Below are 22635 nucleotides of genomic sequence, written 5' to 3'. Positions count from 1 at the left end.
CAGTGACCAAACATGGCAACGAGGCGGAATAACTTGTTTTCCCTTGTCTACAAAAGGTAAACCATTGACCTTTTACGATGACCAGGTCAGTGTTATTAATGGGCTGAGGAAATGACTAAAACTAGTGAAAGTATTCTCAACATTCATTTCGCTTTACAATGGAAAATAACTATTTATTGTTTTAACAAATCGCCGCAAATAACATCTTGTTAAAAATTATTGTTTAGTGGCAAATGTTGAGTCGATAACAATCACAATAAGTGAATAGTTTGAAATTAGATCATATTTCATGGTTTCTCGCACAAAAGGAGCGAAATTTCTTTTTTTTTTTACTACCAATTAGTTTGATATCTTTGATTAAAGTTTTCATACTTTTTGATTTTAAAATACGACAAAAATTTTATTCATTAACATCTTTTACACAGAAACCTCCTCCAAAGCAGACTCTAAAGCACTAAATTTTTTTTCCAACCTATGCGCTTCATTTCATCTGTACACCAAGCTCTAACGGTAACTGCTCGAACTTTTTACCAAGTAATTTTCAAAGCAGTTCTCCATTGTTGCAAAATGATCACTAACTATTCATCTTTAGATATATTATTTCAGTTTTAATCCACTTAACTGCTCGAACTTTTTACCAAATAATTTTCAAAGCTGTTCTCCATTGTTGCAATGATTGCTTTGTTATGTTATTTCAGTCTTAATCCACTTTACTAAAACCTCCTCCAAAGCAGACTCTAAAGCACTAATTTTTTTCCCCCAACCTATGCGCTTCATTTCATCTATACACCAAGCTGTAACAATAACTGTTCGAAATTTTTAGCAAATTATTTTCAAAGCAGTATATTTATTTTTTATTTATTTATTTATTATTATTTTTTTTAAAATTTATTTATTTTTTTTAAAATTTTAGTATCATTCTAGATTTTATCCAAAAATTAAACTTTTACTTCAAAAATGAAGAGTAGTACATCTTTAATAAGTTTTTTCATAATTTTTAAATTATTTATTTTACCTTAAAAAATAATCCTGATTTTTTATTTATTTTTATATCATACTTTTGATAGAATATATTTGTGCTCCTAATAGTTGCCGTTAAAAACGTGGAAAAAAAACAGTATTAAAAATTACTTATGATCCAAATGTTTTTTTTTTTTTTTTTTTTTTTGTATTTATTTTTCTTCAAGCAGCCAGTTTAATTAAATGACTGTAGTATAGAGAGTAATTTAATACGAATTTCTTCTTAAATTAGAACTTGGGTAATCTGGACCAGAAGTTCAAACATTAAGTAATCACTAAATCCTCGCTTCTTCCGCATAGAGCATTCGTGAAAATAATACTTAATATATTCTTCATCTTGTATAATACATTCACGTGTCTAACTACTGGGAAAAAATTCAATCAACTAAATTTTCATTTCTAAAGCATTTCAATAAACTAAATTATATTAACCTTGTATATTTCGGAATGTACCCAGGGCCGTAACTACGCCGGGGCACCGCCCCGGGGCCCCGACGGTCAAGGGGGCCTCATATGAAGAGACCACATCATGTTTTTTTTTTTTTCCTTCAAAATAAAGCACTCTAATTATATATATGTAGGAAAGAAATTGTGTTAAGATAGTGTTGATGAAAATTTTCTTTTTTGTAATTGCGTACCTACTATAACATAAAGGGAAGGGTAAAAAACGGTAAAACACCTTTTCACAAATTATTTCCCTTTCTTAAAAGAACAAACACGCTTTGCAGAGAAGGGGAAAGGCCACAGCTGCATGTAGTTGATTGCGTCAGACCCAGTGGCAGAGGGCCCCTCTAAAATTTAGAGGATAGGGCAAACGATGCGTTTCACACCTCCTGAAATTTAGACACTCACAAAAATAAAGTCAAGTAAAATCAGTAATTTAAAAAAAAAAAGATTTTTTTCAATTTTAAAGCTATTTTTGAAATAGAAAACTTTATATTCCTCTAACATTTATGTGCCTTGCCTCTTCTTATATTTAGTTATTCGCCAAGACGAAGTCTAGTAAAATAAGTAATTTTAGAGGGAAAAAAAAGCTATTCTTTTTCAGCTTTGAAGATTATACATCAAGTTATTCTGTTATGGGCGATTAATATGTTTTTTGACTTTTGAAAAAGTAAAGTAAAAGTAGAAAAAGTATTTTATTTCCAACTTTTACTCTATTTTCTACCGAAATAGTAATGAGGGGGCGAACATAGTTCTTCGCCCCTTCTGAAATTTCAAAGTGCTCAAAAATAATAAAAATTGGTAACTAAAAAAAAATATGCCATCTTTGAATCTATTTTCCAAATAGAAACCTTTATTTTCTTCTGAAATAAAAGTAAGGGGGCGAAAAATTTGCTTCTCATTTTCTGAAATTTAGGCATTAATAGAATAAAATCAAGTAAAGTTGAAAATTTTTGAAGAAAAAACTTGTTTTGTTTCATAACTTCGACGATATTTTCCAAATAAAAAACTTCATTTTCCTCTTAAATTATAGTAAGGGGATATAAAACTTTAATTTCTTCTGGTATAAAGTAAGGGGGGCTAAAAAAATTTTTGTATCTTCAGAAATTTAGACATTTGAAATAATAAAGTCTAGTAAAATTGTTTAAAAAAAAAAAAAAACACTTTGAAGCTGTTTTTCAAAAAGAAAATTTTATTTTCTTCTTAAAGTGAGGGGGTGAAGAATATACTTCACCCCTTCTGAATTTCAGACATTCGCAAGAATAAAGTCGAGTGAAATTTATATTTAACTCTTATTTTCGACTTTAAAGCTATTTTCCAAATCGAAAACTTTAGCCTCCCCTTCTGAAAATTTGACATTCGCTATATTAAAGTAAAACAGAATTGAGAATTTCAGAAAAAGAAATTACTTTTTTTCCCAATTTGATAGCTATTTTTCAAATTGAAATAGAAATCCCCCCCCCCAAGAAAAATGCTTCGGTTTTGTTTCAATTTTTTTCTACATATTACAACTTTTAATTTATTAAAAAAATTTAAAACAAAAACACGAAAAGAGAAGAGGAGCACATCATAAAAAAACATAACAAGTGTTTAGAAAACTAAAATAAGCACCACTGTTTTGCATCTTGAAAAATGCATTCTACACTGAGACTAATAGATATATTTGAAAGCATCTTTTGACTGTGGGTGGTATGAAGGTGTTTAAACCTTCATACCCCCCACAGAGTTGACCCACAGTTATCTGACTCCTCTAAAAATAGCCATCTCCTTTTACACCATGGGAAAATGACCTTTTCCGTCTTAAAATTGCCTTAATCATTTTTATGACCCTGGGCTCTTTTGTGCTTTTAAAAATGTCATATATTTACAGTACCATCTATATGTCCCTTAAGTTGTCTTAAACTAGAAATTATCTAGATGTTCTAGGAAAACGGATGTAAGCTTTTAAGGGATCCAAGGGGATGACTCTTGTTAACATTTACTTAGGTCATTTTGTCAAGAGATTTTTTCTGAGACAAACGTAAAACGTTGCAGTTAAATTCCAGTTTTTAACTCATTTAATTGCGTCATTTAAATTAACCATTTTTAATTGAGATATAAATTTTCTGTTACCTTTTGTTTTGTTCAATTTTTGAAATTAAAATTTAACTTTAATTAAGAGTTTTTAAAATTATTTGCAACTTCATTTTTTCAAACATAAATCGTGATATCAATAATTCCCATTCTTAATAAAAAATTTCTTTGGAAAACAAGAAAACCAAATGTAAATTTATTTATAAGGAGGTAAGTAGTAAATGTTTGCATTAACTCATTTAATACATTTAAATTTTATATTTATATACTGTTAGAATTCTTTTATAAGAATGGTAACATAAAAATTGCTTTTTTTTATGTTCGTATATAAAATTTAATTTGTATAGTACTTTAATTGATAATTTTACTGTTTATTGTGTGCATGGATTTTGTTCTGATTTTATATTTTTTGAATTATTAAGACCTTTAAATTTTTTAAATTGGAACTTCGAATTTTTAGGGTGTTTAACAACTTTGTTTTCATTAAAAAATGAAATGCAATCTTTATTTTACAAAAAAAATCATATTTAATTTAATAAAAAAGCTATGAACATCAGCTTAGAAATCCGTAGCAATTAAAATTCATGGCCATGACAAACCATTAAAAAGAATTTTTTTTTTAATTAGCAAATGTGCTTTGATTTTTTATCATTTTTCTTTCATTAAAAAAAAAAAAAAAAAAAACTATTACTCTTTGTCATAATTTTGCCACATATCGTTGGTTCAAAACTAAAACGACACTTCTGCACGATCTTCTCATGTTATTTGAATGAGAAGTGAGTGCAGAAATGTCCTTTTAGTTTTGAACCATCGATATGATTACAAGGCGTCATGAATACATAGGCCAAATATTCAAGAACGAATTCTTTTCAAAATATAGCTATATTTTCTAGGGACCTGTCCATATTGGAGTAAAGCAACTTTGTTTTTTGTTAATCGATGAATATAGAGAAAAAATTTCTGTTTATTTTTTCAATTAGGACTTTTTAAAATGTGGATATATGTGCCGATAGAAAAAAAAGTCTATAATTTCCTTCAGTTTCCATAACGTGATCAAAAACTTTTAGATTTGAAATTAAATAATTTTAATTATTATAATGATTTTGTCTTGAAAAGACCTTCCTAACGGTATAGTAACCGGATTCATCTGGTTTACAAAATTGGTATTTTATGATTAGCATTATATTTATAGGAAAAGGAGGCTACTGTGGGCATGGGGGACAAGAGGAGACAACATGAATAGTCTTTTTTCCCCCTAGTCATTTCCTCTGTGAGATGCCGTAAATTGGTAACATTTACGTGCAGTGAACCAAAAACGTACCATCCTGAATAACTTTTAATTTAATGATCGGATCTTCACGTTCTAGGACTCCATCTTAATAATTCGAGGGTGTGACTTCAAATATGCAAATTAATTAGTGCATGATATTTTATTTTAAGTTACGCAATCAGACACAAAAACATACTTTCCCTGAATAAACATTACTTTTGCTCAACAGATTCGATTTTCTAACCCCCGTAATATAGGTAGCTGTAATCTGGGAAATATGGTCCCAATAGTTGGGTCGGGTGAGCTATCCAAAGTTTGGACCCCCAAATGTTAAGGGAATTGAAAAAATTTTGCTCACTATTAGAAAATTCTTTTATCTAAAGATAATTCCATGCAAAAAATAACTTTTAGTAAATAGTTAGTATTTTTTATTTAATAATAGTCTGATGTTGTTGATCATTTACGTTGCACTAGTGCTACACAATAGGCTATTGGCGACGGTCTGGGAAACATCCCTTGAGGTTTGATCCTCTACAGAGGGGTTTGGCACCCGCGCTTCGGTAGCCTGGTGACCTGCACGCGAAGTCGAGCATTATTATGGTAGAACAGTTTAACGAGGACCAATACCGCACACCCTCGGTCCCTACGCACACTGACCGCAGCCAGTGAGGCTTGACTTCGGTGATCTACTGGGAACCGTGTCTTAACGATCAGTCCACTACGGGACAATAATAGTCTGAAAACTTTTGAATCGCAAAGCATATATATATATTTTTTTTAAATCATTTTAAAGTATCTAATTCCACATGGGAAATACAAAATTAGAGCGAAATTGGTTGATTAGTTCTTGAGAAATTGAGTTTTATAAGTACGACTTTTTTAAAATTTAATTTCCCAGGATTAATCGATTTCGCTGAAATTTTGTATTTTGCCATGTGGAAAACTTAAAATGTTTTGTTATCCAATTTATATGCGAACAAATAACTTGTTTTCATAAACATATTCGTTAACATAATACATAAATAGCTAAAATGACGATTAGAGATGGAGTAGTGAAAGTTTTTGAAAGGGCCTCCGCGAAAAATTTTTGTCCCAGGGCCCCGAGAGGTGAAGTTACGGCACTGAATGTACCATCATTAAAAGTTAAATATATCCATTTGTAAATTTTGAAATCTCATTTATTGTCCCTTTATAATTTTCAACTACTAAATAAAACCAAATGCATCGATAGATTTGAAAGCAGTAAACTCTTTAACTGCTTTCATTTTTTTGTCTGTTAAAATGAAAGTTCTTAAACATTGAAGAATAAGAATAAATTAAGTTATACCGTTTCCGATATAAATAATTAAACAATGTTCTTACTGCAGTATCACACAGTGAACTCCGACTAAAAATGAGGCACTTTAAGAGCTCCAGTGGTAATTGGTCTTACTCTTTCAGATAGGCAACTTTTAGATCCTGAATGGTTGTCGGAAGGAGATTGCAAGTTCGATTTCCATTTCCAAGAGTCTTCCAGATATACTCTATGAGTTGAGGTCCGAAGATCTAGATGGCCAATCTACCGGGAGAATATCGTAACTTTTATTTTCTCGAAAATTATCCAGAAGAGACTACGAGGTTAAGCATTCTGAAAATGAAATTAGTGCCATCTTATTCTTGAAAAAGAAAACATAGGAATCTGAAACATCATTCCTATACCACATAGTCAAAATTCCTCCTTCAAAGACTTGGAGGGTTGTGCGGCTTTTTAATGTGATCTCCGCCAACAACCCCAAACCTATGCTGTCATAATGATCGTTTTCTGCGAAACTAAAGCGCAGGTAGCGTATCCCTTCTTCTCTCCATATTAATAAAGCATTTTATAACCGCCGTTGAACAGCAGACCCAATTTAGAGTTTACAACTACTAATGTTCAACTTCGAAGCTTAGTAGTTTTGAATCTAATCCAGAAGACAAGGAAACTCTTGGATGAAGTATTTATAGGTAGGTACAATGTTTAAGTCTCACTAGAGCTGCACAATGGGCTATTGGCGATGGTCTGGGAAACATCCCTGAGGATGATCCGAAGTCATGCCATCTTAATTTTGATCATCTGCAGGGTGGATGGCACCCCTTCTTTGGTAGCCCGGTGACCTGCGTGCGAAGTCGAGCACTTTACGGTAGAACAGTTTAACGAGGACCGTTACCGTACACCCTCTGCTCCTATGCAGGCTGATCAAAGTGGTCACCCACCCGCTTACTGACCGTAGCCAGTGATGCTTGACTTCGGTGCTCTACTGGTATCAAGTATTGGAAGAAATATGCCTTCATCGAGGACTTTTTGATGGAACTAACCCGCATTAGCGTTACGTGGAAAGAGACTCTATCTCGTGATTCGTCAACCACTGAGGATATGTTTACGTCAGTATCACAATGGTCGGTGCGGAATTTGTATCAATCAGCTATCGCTGGGTTTCGGACCCGAATCACCTCAATGGAAGACGAGCGCTCAATCCGTTGAGCCACAGTATAAACCATTCGAGATGTTCGCCTGGTGGATTGGCTTGTTATATTCCAGATCCCAACCGTAGATTCCATTCAACAACCGTGCAGGGCCTAGAAACAGTAGCAACCTAGAGAAGGGACTAATTGTCAGAGGATTTCCTAAGTTTTTTCTTTCCATGTGAGCCTGCATATTTGTAATAGGTGACCATACACTATACTTTTACTTCTATGAGTATTACACGCACGTGTGCATTGCAACTATCTGTTTTGTATAATATCAGCCTATATTCGAACAAGATTTCATACTGTAATTTCGGCGTAATCGACTAACTAAAAATTTTTGTAATAAAGCACCTGTTAATAAAACACCTGCGCATATTGTCTTAGCCCTGATGAATATACGCGTTTATGTTTGTATAACTGCAGTAACTTTTAACAACAATGTGTCCATAACGTTGTTTTTCTGTATAATTTATCCATTATAAAAATTACCCTAAGTTCTTAATTATGTATTTCATAGTGCAATCGTTAAAGTATTTTGTATATTTTTACTCGTATTGATAAACTGAAGGCAAAAAAATTAGAACGAAGTTATTTTATTTTGATTTTTTAATGAATACAACTTATTGCATTTACATATTTACCCGCAATTTATTTTTGGCACAGATTTTAACAGAATTATTTTTTTTTACATTACATTTAACAAAAATTAACAGCATATATCAAAAATAAATTGCTTTAATCTAAGAAGTTTTTCGTTTAATTCATTAAATTAGATTTTAACGCTATATTTACAATCTATAATGTGTATACAGTATATTCACAAGAAATTATTAAAGTCATGATTGCATTAAAACTCTAAGATACTATAATAAAGTTCCTGTATTTTTTAAAACATCCTAAAATGAAAACAGTATAGTTTCTGTTCAATTATCTTGATACTAGTAAAAGTGAGGATGAAAACAGCTATTACAATTCAAATGCTTGGGGCAATATTTTTTTAAAATATAAAATCTTTACATCAATTTGATCTATAGTATTATTTACAGATAGGTACTTATCAAGTTTTCACAGTTTACACTACATATAAGCATGGTGTTTTTCCCAACAATTGAAAGATTTGATAATGTGAATTATTATTATATTTCTTCAATGTTTCTGCAATTTAAGACTTAAGTATTATATAAATGACTTAAACTAATACAAAACGTATTACACAATATTATAAAAAATATTGATAACAATCGTAAAAAATAAATTTTTAAACTGAAGTTTAAAAATTTAAATTCATTATTGTATTACAAACGATCCAAAATAATTTTAGAGAAAAATTAAGATTTAACTAGAAGTTCTTCGTAACATGATGCAATGTTCATAGAGCATTACAAATGTTTATAGAATGTTACAAAACTGTTGTAAATGAATTTCTTTTAAAAATATGCATCACATTTTATTAGTATTAGACAAAAGTAGACCATCCAGCAGTCTTTTACAAAATATTTATAAACAAAACATTTATAACTTCAATTAAAACGCAATTGTTAATGAAATACACACTAGATTTTAGTAGCTTGATTGGTTATTTTTGTTACAAACATTAAGTTTTAGTATATATTTAGTCATTTAAAATATTGTTTAGCCTTAATAAAATTTTAACGAATATGACTGCCGTGATTTCTAAATGTTTTTTTATTTTAAATAACAATTTCGCTCATCAAACTAATAATAACAGAAAATAATTCAAAATTTTTTATAATTTACAAAAATAATTTTTAAAAGAAATGAGAAAAGTTTGAAAATTCCTTTAAAGAACATGCTGAATCACTTACTTTAAAATAAATATTCTTTAAATTTAAATTTAACAATTTTGATCTAATATTTACCAGATTTATTTGGTATTTGTATAAAAAGTTTCGCTATCACAATCATTGAAAGCTCAATGCTAGAAGATATTCGTACATCATTCTTAAGGTAAAAATTTGCATAACATTTTGCAACCAACTATCTTTTTGAATATCATTTTGTAAATACACAATACGAATTATAAGGCACAATGAATAGTAGTCTTGTGTTCATTGCGCAAGAATACATTATGTTATCTTTGTTAGTAAGAGCTTAAAAAATTCAGTTAAATTTAGTAAGTATATCACATAGTTTATAAAATGTTGCAAGACATATCAGTCTTGGTTATCAATAAATCCTGACTTATCAGTAAATCCTGACGTATCAGCCTTGACTATCAGTAAATCTTGACATATCAGCCTCGACTTCTCCAAAATGCAGTATATAACATAGTAAGTACATAATTGAGTCTAGTGAAACATAACAAGCTAATGTGTTCAAAAAGTTCTAGAACAAAATTGACTAAACCCTTACAAACCAAAGTTTTGTTTAGTAATATATTCCATATGGAATTACAATTTTTTAATATTTGTACATTGCATAATGAAGCAAAATCATAAGCAACTTTCATTCTTTAATATAATTAAAAAAAGTTAAATGCAAGTTAAGGTTATTAAGCTTGCTGTTGTTAAATGTCCAAGAACTGCATTTTATGTGCTGACAGAAGAGTGTTAAGAAACATTATTCACAAAAGCTAATAATTCTCACAAGTAGTCTGCCATACTAAAGTCTTATTTTGTTAGTTTAACACATAAGAGTATAGAATTTCAACCATTACGACGATTTTCTAAATAATTCCAGAACTTTTTAAACACCTAGAATTACAGTTTACAAGAAAAACAAAAGATGACTTAGGAATGACATTTGGAATACCAAGTAGGCACTGGAATTTTTGAAGGAGATTTACTGTTGTTATTGTTCTCTAAAGGAGATTTTCTAGCGTGAAAATTATTCAATTTGGAGTCGGTTTGGTCTCCCAGATGAGTCGGCAATGAATTATATTGCACGCTACTAAAGTCATCATTCGAATCATCCAACTTGGTTTTAGCTTCGAATTCGGTAATCAACTGTTCTATTTTCATCAGGAAATTCTTATCTGTACAAAGATCACTATTTTGCAAAAGTTTCTCCAAGACTGGAGATGCAATTTTCTCAGAGGTTGGAGCTGAATTTTTGCGATGTAGTAAACTTTTGGAGGGTGCTTGCCTCTCGGGTGACCAAAACATTCGTCTGTTTGGTGAACTGTTTTGGGGAATATTTCGAGTATTTTGTAAAGGCGTTTGTGGAGATTTTGCAGGGAGGAATTTCGGAGGCGATATTCGCATTTTAGCATCTGGTCTTGTGCTGATTCTAGGAGATGAGTGACGTTTTGGATCGTTCCTTCGGAAACCGATTTCAGCCGGAAGACGCTCTGAAATATTGTTTCTTCCTTTTATATTGACAGGTGATGGACCCCGAGAATGGAAAACTAAGCCTCTTGGTTGAGCAGGACCTGAAGCTGGCAATTGGAATAGATCCTCAGAGCTTTGAGATCGAGGCTCGTTCCAATTGGACGGATAATGTGGTCTTGGAGATACTTTTACTACCTATAATGAAAAATTTATTTGTTAATTTTTAAAAAAATTAAGTGCTTGAAACTGAAAAAAAATCCCTACGAAAATTGTGGAAGAAATACGTCTCGATTTAAAAGTCCCCCTCTTTCCATTTGAACTGTCATAACTTGTATATAAATCTTGTTAAAGAGTAAAATTACATCTCCGTAAATTAGTTATTGCGTCACACATTCTGTATTCCTAAATTTAATTTTTTCCCCGAGTATTTTGAACAGTTTTCAAATACAGGTATTTCGTTAGAATTATTAACAATATGTCATTACATAAGATTACATTAATTATAAATATTTTATTAACAAAAAGCTCTTTGTTTTTGCAGAAAATATCGTCTTTTAAGGAAAGAAAACAATTATGAATGTTGAATGATAAAGCTCTTAGTATATATAAAAAAATCTTTCAATTCTTTGTATTAAAAGCCAGTATACTATATGCGTATGCGCATATACTATAGCGCATAGATACTATTAGCGTTTCTTTTAGATTTTTCAATTAACTGGTTAAAATCAAAGTAAATCAAAGTTATTTATAAGTAAATAAACATTTAGAATTTTTTTAGACACAATAATCACTTTTCTTTAGAAGCTCATTGGAAAATGGTCAAAGTTTTGATTGCAAGACATACGTAAGTTGTAGGGCTCATGCAGAACAGGTTATATTTGATACTGCTAAAATGTACAGGGTATCCCATAAAATTTGGGACAAACTTCAAGCGGAGTTAGGATACATCTCCGTGATGGAAAATTGCTGAGCAAACTATGTCCGAAAATGTCATCATACGTAGCTAGAGGCCTCTGCCCTCTTTATGAACTAATTGTTCTTACGCATTCGAAACGGCACTTTTAATAACAAAATAATCTGAACTTGAAAAATCAAAAATTTTATTGGTGAAAGTTATCAAAATCAGTCAAAAATCGTACTCGAATTAGGCACAACACGGATGTTATTGTTATTGTTGCAAATAGCTGTTAAGGCAAGAGATGCGATTGTTGTTTTTCAGTGGAGCTATCTATGGCCAAGAATTCGAGTTCTGCCTCACCCATACATCACACCCGTTCATTGTTATGGAAGCATGGAGGACTTTGTAACCCGAGAGATTAAACGTGTACCAGTCACCATTTACTTAGGACTGATGGATTTGAACTGTCACGAACGTTAATCCAGAGCCCTGCCAACCAGGCAATCCAGGGCCCCACAGAACAGCTACTTCACCTAATTAAGAGAATTAGCGACTAGCTTGTCAAACTCGCCAAGTGGGCCGCCAAATTATAAAATTACGATGATAGAGTTATTTCTGGGCCAATTCGAATGTAATCTCTGACTTGAGAACCTAATATTATAATAAAATTAAAACAGTTTAATTATTAAAAGTTCCATTTAAAATGCACAAAAACAAACTGTTCATAATAGGGAGACGTCTCTAGCGGTGAAAAATGACGTTTCCGGACGCGAGTTGCTATGCAATACTTCATCCTCTTGATGCGTCTTACCTCCCTTAAAGTCTGTCCATATATCTATTTGATACCCTATATCGTCGAGCTACCGAAACGGGGGTGCCATCCCCTCCGCAGAGGATCAAAATTGTGATGGCATGTCTTCGGATCATCCCCCGGGATGTTTCCCAGACCGTCGCCAATAGCCCATTGTGCAGCTCTAGTGCGACGTAAATTAACAACAACAACAATATAATATATTATTTATTAATAATATAAAATACTAGTGGGCTGTGCCCCCTGCTCGCTAACGCTCGCCAACCCCCAAAAATTGCTACGCAATCTTTTATGGTTTGCTTCGCAAACCAAGCTCGCTTCGATCGCTACTAACTTAGGTACATTGCAAATGCACAAAATTCTAAGAATTCAAAACAATCATTCAAATTCATATAACAGCTTTTTTTTAAAAAAAATTACATCTTTTTAGTAAGTCATTAAGATAAGACTAAGTCATTAAGATAAATTTGAATTCAAATAAATGACATGTAATTCGTTAAACCTATTAGAAATGTGCTATAGTATAAAATCTTAAGATAAAATTTCTAAAACTGATATCTATTTAAAAAGGTTAAAATTTTGGCTATAATTAAGTCTATTAAAAATTTAAATAAGTGAATTGCAATGGAAAAACCTGCATAAACAAAACATTGAATTTCGAAAGAAATCTCATTTGGTGAGAATGCTCTCTCTTGTCAAAAAATACAAAATAAACTGACCTCAAATAAAACTCCAAGGACTTCGAATCAAATAATTAAGGAAACTACTATCACGTTTAATACAAAAGGAGGATTTATTAACTAAACAATAAAATTACAGCATCGCAGTTCCAAAAAACAAATCTCACACTCTCTCAAAAAAACAATTTACATTCTAATTAGTCACCATAGCAACCACCAAACTCCTCTCGTTACCATCTATAAACTGATATATAATAAATAAATTATTTGACAAAAAATACGATGCGCATAAGCACATAATATTTTACACTCGGGTTATTTCCGTTTCCGTTTTTAGAAGCGCTATATGGTGAGCCACCTAATGTAGATTTGGCATGTGACATTTTTAGCGGCAATCATTGGTTGATTTTCTAGCGTTGCCATTCGGGGAGTTGCAATGAGGCTTTTTTTTATCGCCGTGTAAGAGAAATATATATATAGATATTATTTCTTTCATTTTGATCCTCATCTATGTTCAAAACAAAATAACTATAGTACTGTACAACATTGGGAGAAAATTACCTAATAAGAATAAAACTGTTTTCGAATTAATGTTATCCACTTTAAAAAATAAAATTCCTCAAAAGAAAAAAAAAAGAATAAAAGCCTTTACTTTTTAAAGTAGATAATCAACTTTTGACTAGTCAATAAACTATGGATGGTTAACTGAATGTAAACAATTACAACCTTCCTAAAACTGGTTGAAATTTAGAAAACTTCCGGAGTATCCTTTCGCTTATGATATGGTTACAAGGTGATGCGTGAATAGACTTAGTACTCTAAGAGGTTTTATTATTATGATTTTTGTTCACATTTACACAAAACTTTACTATTCATAAGAGTTTTCTGAAATTTATGAATTCTAAAAGGTCGCGAGCCTAAAACGAATTTAAGAAAATTAATATCACAACATAAATAATGTTTAAGGTTTACTACGTTTTGAGAGTTACCCCTTACTTGGTTATAATCGTATAAAATATTGACGGTGGTTATTTTTTGGGTAGCATCATAGCAGAATTGAGGGGTCTTCCGAATTCATGTGAAAAGTCGTTGAAAAGTCAAATTGAAAGAACGTGTAATATTGTGAACGCTGCAAGTATGATAACATTGAATGGAGCGTTTTTCCAAGCTTTGGCACATAAACTAATCTAAAGTAGTAACCTTTAGGACGAATTTTAGACCCTAGCGCCATCTGTACTTTATACGGTCAACAATCCATAAAATTGGCTTTATTCATCGGAAAATGTAAACTAGGAAATAAGATAATCTTAAAATCCTAAAACTCTATTCTTTCCAGAAATATATTGAAAAAGAAACTTAAATTTAGATTTTGTCAGAAAAAATACCTTTGGCGGTTGTTTATTTTCATTTCTTGGTGTCAAAGCAGGTAATCTACTTCCATATCCATCGCTTAATTTCCTTTGATGCCCTGTACCAAACGCTACAGTTACTGGTTGTTGCTGTTGCTGGTACTCCTTCCTTGGTATTCCGGGCGAATACTTCCACGAGGAGGGTACTGTATCCTTGAAAACCAATTCTCTTCTTTCAGGCCGCCTCCTGGACGCTCTCTTATAACTTTCCTCATCTGATCCCTCATCATCAGAGGAAGTCACACCACCATCCCTGGATACACGCCTTGAGGGAGGTTTGTTGGAAGATCTTCCCTCCAAGGTGTCTTGGAGGCTGGAATTGGATGAATCATCGCTGCAAATCGTTGGAGGAAGTGGTCTACCTGAAGTCGGAGGAGATGAGGATTGGTGGAAGGATTTGCGAGCTGTTGTTGGCGACATGTAGGATAGTGAACGGCGATGGTTTTGAGGGGAAGATGGATTGCTGGATGGAGCTTGAGGAGGTCTATAAGAAAAAGATCCTTTATTGTTAAAACGAATAACTGAGATAAATGAATAAGTGGTTTAACAGAAATGTAATTCTATTTACTGTCAATGATTTTACTGTCATTTAATTTGCAGACTCTAACTGCATTTTACTTGCTGGTTTTACTGTCAGTTTTTTAAAATTTAGCTTTATCAAGTATTGTATGTCTTTTACTATAGGACTAAATGACCAGTCAGGAAATAGGCATCCTAAACTTGGACTCTGTCATCTGAGAGGCTAACATTCTCGTAACGCCTAAACTTGGAGTCTGTCATCTGAGAGGCTAACATTCTCGTATGGGAAAGAAAGATAAACCGCAAACCATTTTGGAGGAATCAAAGAGGACAACTTCTACAGAAGAAGACCAAATACATACATTTAAAAAAGCTATAAGAAAATTAATATAAAAATTTATAAAGTTCAGCAAAATGAGATACGCAGGACATATTCTCTGTTTAGATGCAACTAGTCTACCCTATCTTTTAAATTTTTCGTAGTAGAGTTAGATGTAACCCAAAACTTCGGAAGCTTGACTTCATGAGCAAATGTTCTGGAGAAGACCAAGGCTCACCCTGAAATGTTGCACTGATGATGATGATAATTATTACAAAAACTTGTGTGGCAAAACAAGAAAGTCAGCTTGATTGCCAGGTGAAGTTTGGAGATATTTTTAATAATTTCCACTTTTTTCCGCTAGGTCAATCTGGTTTTGGGATTTTAATCAAGGATTCGTTAGCGGTGATTTCAGTAGAGTTTTTGTTTTTTATTCGCGTAGTTATTAATCAGTGCCTTTTACTAATTATTGCTTAATATTGATTTGTATTTTTAGCTAATTTTTTTTTTCTGAAAAGGATTCTAAAAATAGATATCAATGGTAGTTGTTATAAAAAAAGTGAATGTAAATAATAACAATTTAATTAAAAACAATGGCAGAGCAGACAAAAGGGATTTTCTAGAAATATTTTAACAACGTCATTTTTATTTTAATACTATAATTTTGTAAATTTAAAAGAATTTAATGCGCACAACATTTCAATCATATAAAGCAATATGTTTTACAGATTATCTCATTGGGTTGATAATGAAAAAATAATATTAAAAATATAATAGCAAAAGAGACTTTCTGGAAGGGCTTTTTTAATTTTAATTCATTAATGCGTACATAAAATTTTATCGTCAAGTTCGTCATGTCTTCATTTCAGTTCATTCTCGATTACTGCTTTGTTTGGGAAGGAAAAAAAAAGAGATAAATTAAAAAATACAAGTTATGCGTATTACAGAAGCATCTTATTTAATATATAACCAGGGGAGATACTCATTTCAGACCATTCTTATTCTTTGCACGCCCACAAATTTAGAGCTCCTCCCAGGAGCTGACCATAAAAATTCTAAAACATGCATTCCATTCTAAAATACAATAGTGTACTGTTTACTTCCGCTTTAACTTGAAGAAGTGAAGTGAATACTTGAACTGCTTTATGTAGGTAGTTATCCCACAAAAAAAAATTCGCAGTTTAGTCCCACACATTAACAGAAAAACGAGGGATATTGCTCAATTGATCACGGCTGAAAAACAATACAACCTTGAAAAACAAATATGGTAATGAATCAGCCTTCAGGAATGTAAGGAATTGTTGACTTTATTTGCCAGCCCTTTATTTCAATCTCTTGTTTGAAGAAAAAAGTGCGCCATTGACATTTACCTAAGATTGTTATTTTAAATTATTATATGCATAATTCAAAATGAAACCTTAAAACGTTTTGAGAATTCATATGATGTTGATGAAGGTTACCTTAAAATGAAACTGTAATGGATTTTTTTGGTATTAAGTGGAAGACTTTTATGATCTACGGAGGTCTACCATGGAAATCAAGTGTTGTATATCTCTTATTTAAACTGCTTTATTGAAATTACATACATTTGCAGGCTTGTGTGCTAAATTTAGGCTTATAAACCTTTGTCAAGTAGAAAGACAGATAGAATAATTCAGAGAAGGACATCACGGAGAATATATCCAGTGTTATGGCGGGATTCGAACCCGCTACCTCCACGCTTTGCACAGCGTTTGGCGGGCGATACCGTTTGGCCAGGGAGGCCCCCTTTAAACTGTATGTATTTAAAGAAAAACACATCGTGGTTACCAGTTTCCGCCAATAAAAAAATTTTAAACCTAAATTCAGAACATAACCTACAATATCCAAATCTTCGATTTCGAATTAATCAACCCAAATATGAAATACAGTTCAGGGGCAGCTCGTGAAGTCCTTCGGGGGGGGGGAGCACTGCAGGGAATCAAGATGCCTGTTTTTATTTCTCTTCGATACTTTGAATATAGTGTAAATATTGTATATAATTGTTTTCCTATCCCAGATTATCTTGTATATAACTCTTTAGTGTATTATATCATGTTCATTTACTAACGTAAACTTCCCACCACCCCCTCTTCCCTCAATCTTATTTATTTTTGATGTTGTAGCAGATACCAACTAGCCACTCCGTATCCAGAATTCACATTGGCATTGATCTAAAATATTCGAGGATCTATATGGTTACTTTACTGTCGGAGGTTACTTGTTGAAGGTTACTTTGAAAATTGAATTATATATCAGGTCGACGCTTTTTAAGGCAGATTAGTATGAAAAACAAATATGATATTACATATATTCTCCATTATTTCGGGGTGCGTATTTAAAGAAAAGGATGCGCAGTTGTGTTTTCTAATTGAATTTTAAATAGGAAATAGCAGGATTGGAATTCAAACTAAAATATTAAAATATAGTATTGAAGGCGATATAAATAATTAAACTAAATGGAACTCTTAATATCAAAGGTATGTGATATTTACGGTGGATACAATAGTAAAAAATTTTAAACATGTTATATCACAAATATTTATTTTAAGCAGTTATTTAGGGCCGGGATAGCCTGATTGGTAGGGTGCTGGGCTCATGTCAGAGAGTTCGTGGGTTCGAACCCCGATGACCGAAGACACCCCGTGTAGTAAAATAGTGACTGATGAACGTTAAATCTGTCGAATCGCAAAGTCCTCCATGTTCCCATAACAAATCAATACTTTTGGGGGTACTGAATTGGAGATTGATCGTTTTCTAAATCAGGTCAAAATTACGATCTGTGGATGAATGAATGGATGTATGAATGGGTCCGCCGTATAAACGGGCGTGACGTATGGGTGTGGCAGAAGTCGAATTCATTGCCATAGATGGCGCCACTGGAAAACATGAACAATCGCACCCGTCTGCCTTAACAGGCATACGTCAACAACAACGAACAGTTATTTTGTAGCCGGTGAAAAATGAATTATGAATCCAAGTTGCCGAACGTCATGTGCTTTTGTTTTTTGCCATGTGCTAGACTTGATTCGATACATTATAACAAACACTATGTACTCTCGGAATGTTACTCAAATTCTTTTCAAGCGACCGAAAATGTGGCATTAATTACAAAGTTTTTAATCTTAGACATCTGAGTATCCATTATTTTACTCTCCCATGCGAATGATGTATTTAAATGTCGATAATATATAATCGTCTATTAGATTGGTAATGCATTCAAAGAACCTTTATATAAAACATAATATCGACATGAGTTAATTATAATTAAGTAACGCCGAGAAATGCACGAATCATTGAATTACTATCATGAAAATTATCTCGACAAATCGCTTAATCATTTCTAATGTCGAAACAAAGAGTTTCGAATGCATAAATTTGCTATCTATTTTTCGAATAACAAAAATTTAAAAGTAATATTTGTTTAAAATAAATCTGTCTTAATTTAAAATTAGTTAAAATTTGTTTTAATTAAAATTTAATTAATGACAATCTATATTTGCTATAAATTAAATCTGTTATTTTATTATTAACCCTTTGACATAGAATTTTTATTAAACATATTTTTCATACTTTTTCATTATTTTGCATTAATTTAGGTCAAAATAAGTAAAAATATATTTAGTGTTTTAAAAATTTATGGCTATGAAATACAACATGAAACACCGGTGACTTTTTCTGCGTTAAACATAAAATCTTCTACACACGGCTCCCTTCTGAACAATAATTTTTTTAAATTTGCACTTATTTGCAATTATTTTAGATCTAAGAGAAACAAATTATTCATCAGTGAAATTTTTTTAGTTTACGAAATCAATTATTGATACATTTTTAAATATGAATGAAAAATATATTTTAGTACAAATATAATTCCGATAATCTAGCAGATTTTTTAGTAACTATTAGACTATTTTTTATAATTAAAAAAATACCAAAATATATTTCTTCTTGTAATTAGTGTGTCTAAAAAATATATAAGGGGGACGCCAGTGTTCTATCTACGTCAAAGAGTTAAAAACAATGCTCTTTGAAATAAAAGCTTCTTTTTTCATCAAGATGTAAGATTTATGGCTTCCGTTCTGCAACGATCTACCCCAGCAAAAATATGGACTTTTAAATTGAATTTTCTTATCTTAATGTTTGTTGACGAAATGGTACTCGCGGACAAGAAGAAACGGCTGAACAGAATCTGAATCATACATTTATACCAGCATTATCTTAAAAGGCTTTCATATTTATTGCGTCGTGATGGGGAAAAGCTGCCCCGGTTTTAATCTTGAAAAATATTTCAAATGTAGACGACAAGTGTCACATTTAACAACTGGATGAAGCTGTTAAAATGATATCATAAAAAAGAGATCATTGACATAAAAAAAAGAAGAAGAAAAAGTCAGAAACACTGAAAGAAAGCTACAAATGTCTTAAAGAAAAACAATATAATTATAAGATGTGACGTAATGTTTTATAGTTTATATGCAGCACAGAAAGAAAATATGCTGATCATTTTAAGATATCCTAGATAGATATTGAGCGTGGTTTTAGAGTGAAAATATAATGCAGTGCCTTTCCAAAAATATGATAAAATATACTTGCCATAATTTACATGCGGTTCACGAATTTGGAAAAAATAAAGGCAGATCTCTACTTTAGCATAGCATGAATGTAAGACATTGTAGGTGTTAGAATGATATAAGAAAAATTCATTACGTATCATGGGTGTATTTTTTATGGTCATTTGTCCATTATTTATTCATTCATCACTAAACTATTAATAATGAACAAATGGAAATTTCAATATTCAAAATAGCAATTTCTTTACACTATTAGAATTCTCATTCTTAAATTACTGTAAAATAATTTGCAGCAGTCTGTCTATTCAATTGACCGTAAAGTTTATGGTTAGGAACATCTCTTTTCTTTCACGGTTTTGTAACCGTTTACAACCAGCATGGTTCATTTCATGGTAACTAGACAGTGGAGTTAGGCTATGTTAGATTTTTTGCTAGGTAACGAACCTTGTAGTTCAGTTGAGTTGGGGCTGTATTTTGTTATGCAAACCGAGGAATGTGGCTTAAATAATTTATCTAGTGGTGTCACCTAGCGTGGGAGATGTAAAATACTAGATTTTTTTGTGTTAAGAAGCTCTGTGGTGCTGCCATCTATGCGTGAATGAGAGTTTCGTATTCCGATAGTATAGGATCACCAATTCAGTGGTTCAGGATACTGGAAAATTCTCATGTGTTGAAATGAATAGAGAAAATATTGAGGTGCTAAAGTTGAGATTTAAATCCTCACTCAGTCGATCATGAGATTGACAGATCAGCCCTCTTGGCTGAAGTTAGTACCCAGCTACAAGGAACTAAGTGGTTTCAGAATGTGTTACCGCACACTTATTACTATAAGATTATTAGCTGTTCGCTTCTGGGTTAGACATCCGATGAAAACCGTAAATATGAATTCGTAAACGGGTAAACCTAATCACATGACTTAGCTTTCTGCTTTCGAAGAATATACGTTTGATTTTCATTAGCTATGGAGCTAGTTGGCGCGGAAGAAATTATGGTAGTTTAAACCGTATTAGGTGAAAACAGTCAACAAACGATTTTTCTCACAGTTAACAGTTTGAATGTCATCTTTTTTTTACGGTTATTTGACTGTTTTGGTTAAATATGGTAAAATGAAATATAAATATATTTATATTTTATCATTTTTTTCAGAGTTATTTCTAACAGCGATTTCAAAAAATTATGAACGCAGTGTATTCCCAGAAACATAATAAGAGATAGTTAGCTCCTGTAGTTCCTATGCGGTCCACAAAAATACAGAAAATATAGTTGATCTCTACTTTGACGTATCATAAGATGAGAATATAAAACATAGCAGGTTTTAGAGTAGCGCTTTTGTTTTTGAACAGCATTTCTAAAAACTTATGAAAACTGTGCCATTTCCAAACATATGAATATATCATAGGATCTTGTTATTTTGATAGTTCATATGCTGTCCAAAAAAGCTGGAAAGAGATTGCTGATCTCTGCATTAAACGGATCACAGACAGATAAAAACATCGCAGAAATGATGCATGAATCGTTCATTATTGAATTAGATTTCAAAAAATTATGCATCGCATTATTAAAATTGCTAAATCATCGCATTTCCAAAAACATAAAAATATATGACTTAATTATAGATATTGTCATCTTTATATCTATTATAAATAAATCTCAACTTTAATATAAATCATACATAAAATACATCTTATACATAAATACAAAAAATACAACTTATGTTCTGGAATGGGTATTATGCAATAATGATTATTTAGGACTCCAGTTCCAAACACGATTTTCTCTCGAAAAATAAGATTAAAAAACTTATTTCTTTACAAACAGAAAAACATTAGTCATTTTTTTATTTATTTGCGAATTCGACACCTTCCTCAAAGAGTTCACGCATACGAAACACGTGAAGGATGAAATGTAAGAAAAGCGGAAAAATTAATTCGTCGTGGTGAAGAAACTGCGAGATAACATTTTTATGACATTCTCTTCTAAGGTAATAGTCATTTATTTTTTCCTTCCTACATTTCGACAGATGGGTGTGGTCCTTTCCCAGTCAAAGAACTTCTTGCTCAAATATTCACTCACCGGCTTACTAATATCATTACAGACTCTGAATTTTTTTTGAGAATTTTAATCAATTACAAACCTACAAACAAAGGAATATACATGTTCGATGTTCATTTTTTTCTCTTTACATCTCAACTTAACTCCTTAAATTTTTTTATTTTATATAAAAACATAAACAATCCTTAAACTGAAAATATTAAATATGTAGCCAGTTTTTTTCATCAATAATTAGTATTGTTTTATCAAGAAAAACTTGGTTATGTGGCGAATGTTTTGAGTGCAAAATAATAATAATAGTAATAATGAAACAGAACACCTGTACAACTTATGATCTAAAAATCGGAGTTTCACATACACTGTAAAAATTTCCTGATCAAATTATGGTACAAAGTACCAGCAATTTGGGTGCATTATCCATAAGATCTATTTTACCGTAAAATATTATACCGTAATTTTTACAGAAATAATTATCGTAAAATCACCGAATCATTATAGTTGAATAAATATTTCTGTGTATCAGATTTTCTGTTTCGTAATGTTTTGCAGTAAAAATGGACTCAATGGTTAAAAGTACGGGCCTCCTGAGTGTCAGCACTTTTTACCGTAATTCAATATGGAATTTCTTACAGGACATGCATGTTTTTTTTATGCTGCCTTAATTTTTGAAGGGATCTAATTTCGTAATGCTAAGTAATTGGTGCAAACAATATTTTCATTTATGAATTTAGACACAAAGACGTACTTTTTTTTTCATAAGCTAAACTTTCTTTA

At 31.7% G+C, this 22635-nt stretch overlaps 1 protein-coding gene across 1 annotated transcript in view; it reads right to left on the bottom strand.

Moving 5' to 3' along the window:
- Positions 1-7871: 7871 nt before the first annotated feature.
- The window catches only part of LOC107453760 (uncharacterized), a 50154-nt gene continuing 35390 nt past the window's right edge, over positions 7872-22635 (bottom strand). Inside the window, exons 6-7 of the mRNA XM_016070700.4 lie at positions 14359-14866; positions 7872-10779 (exon numbers count right to left, since the gene is read on the bottom strand). Of these exons, the coding sequence (XP_015926186.2) occupies positions 10045-10779; positions 14359-14866 (1243 nt within the window). The 3' untranslated portion in view covers positions 7872-10044. The remainder of the gene's footprint in view (positions 10780-14358; positions 14867-22635) is intronic.

Source organism: Parasteatoda tepidariorum, chromosome 2 (genome assembly GCF_982258835.1).
Source record: "Parasteatoda tepidariorum strain Cologne lab strain chromosome 2, Ptep-v5.0, whole genome shotgun sequence".
Classification (NCBI taxonomy): Eukaryota; Metazoa; Arthropoda; class Arachnida; order Araneae; family Theridiidae; genus Parasteatoda; species Parasteatoda tepidariorum.
This window is presented reverse-complemented; position numbering and strand designations above follow the sequence as displayed.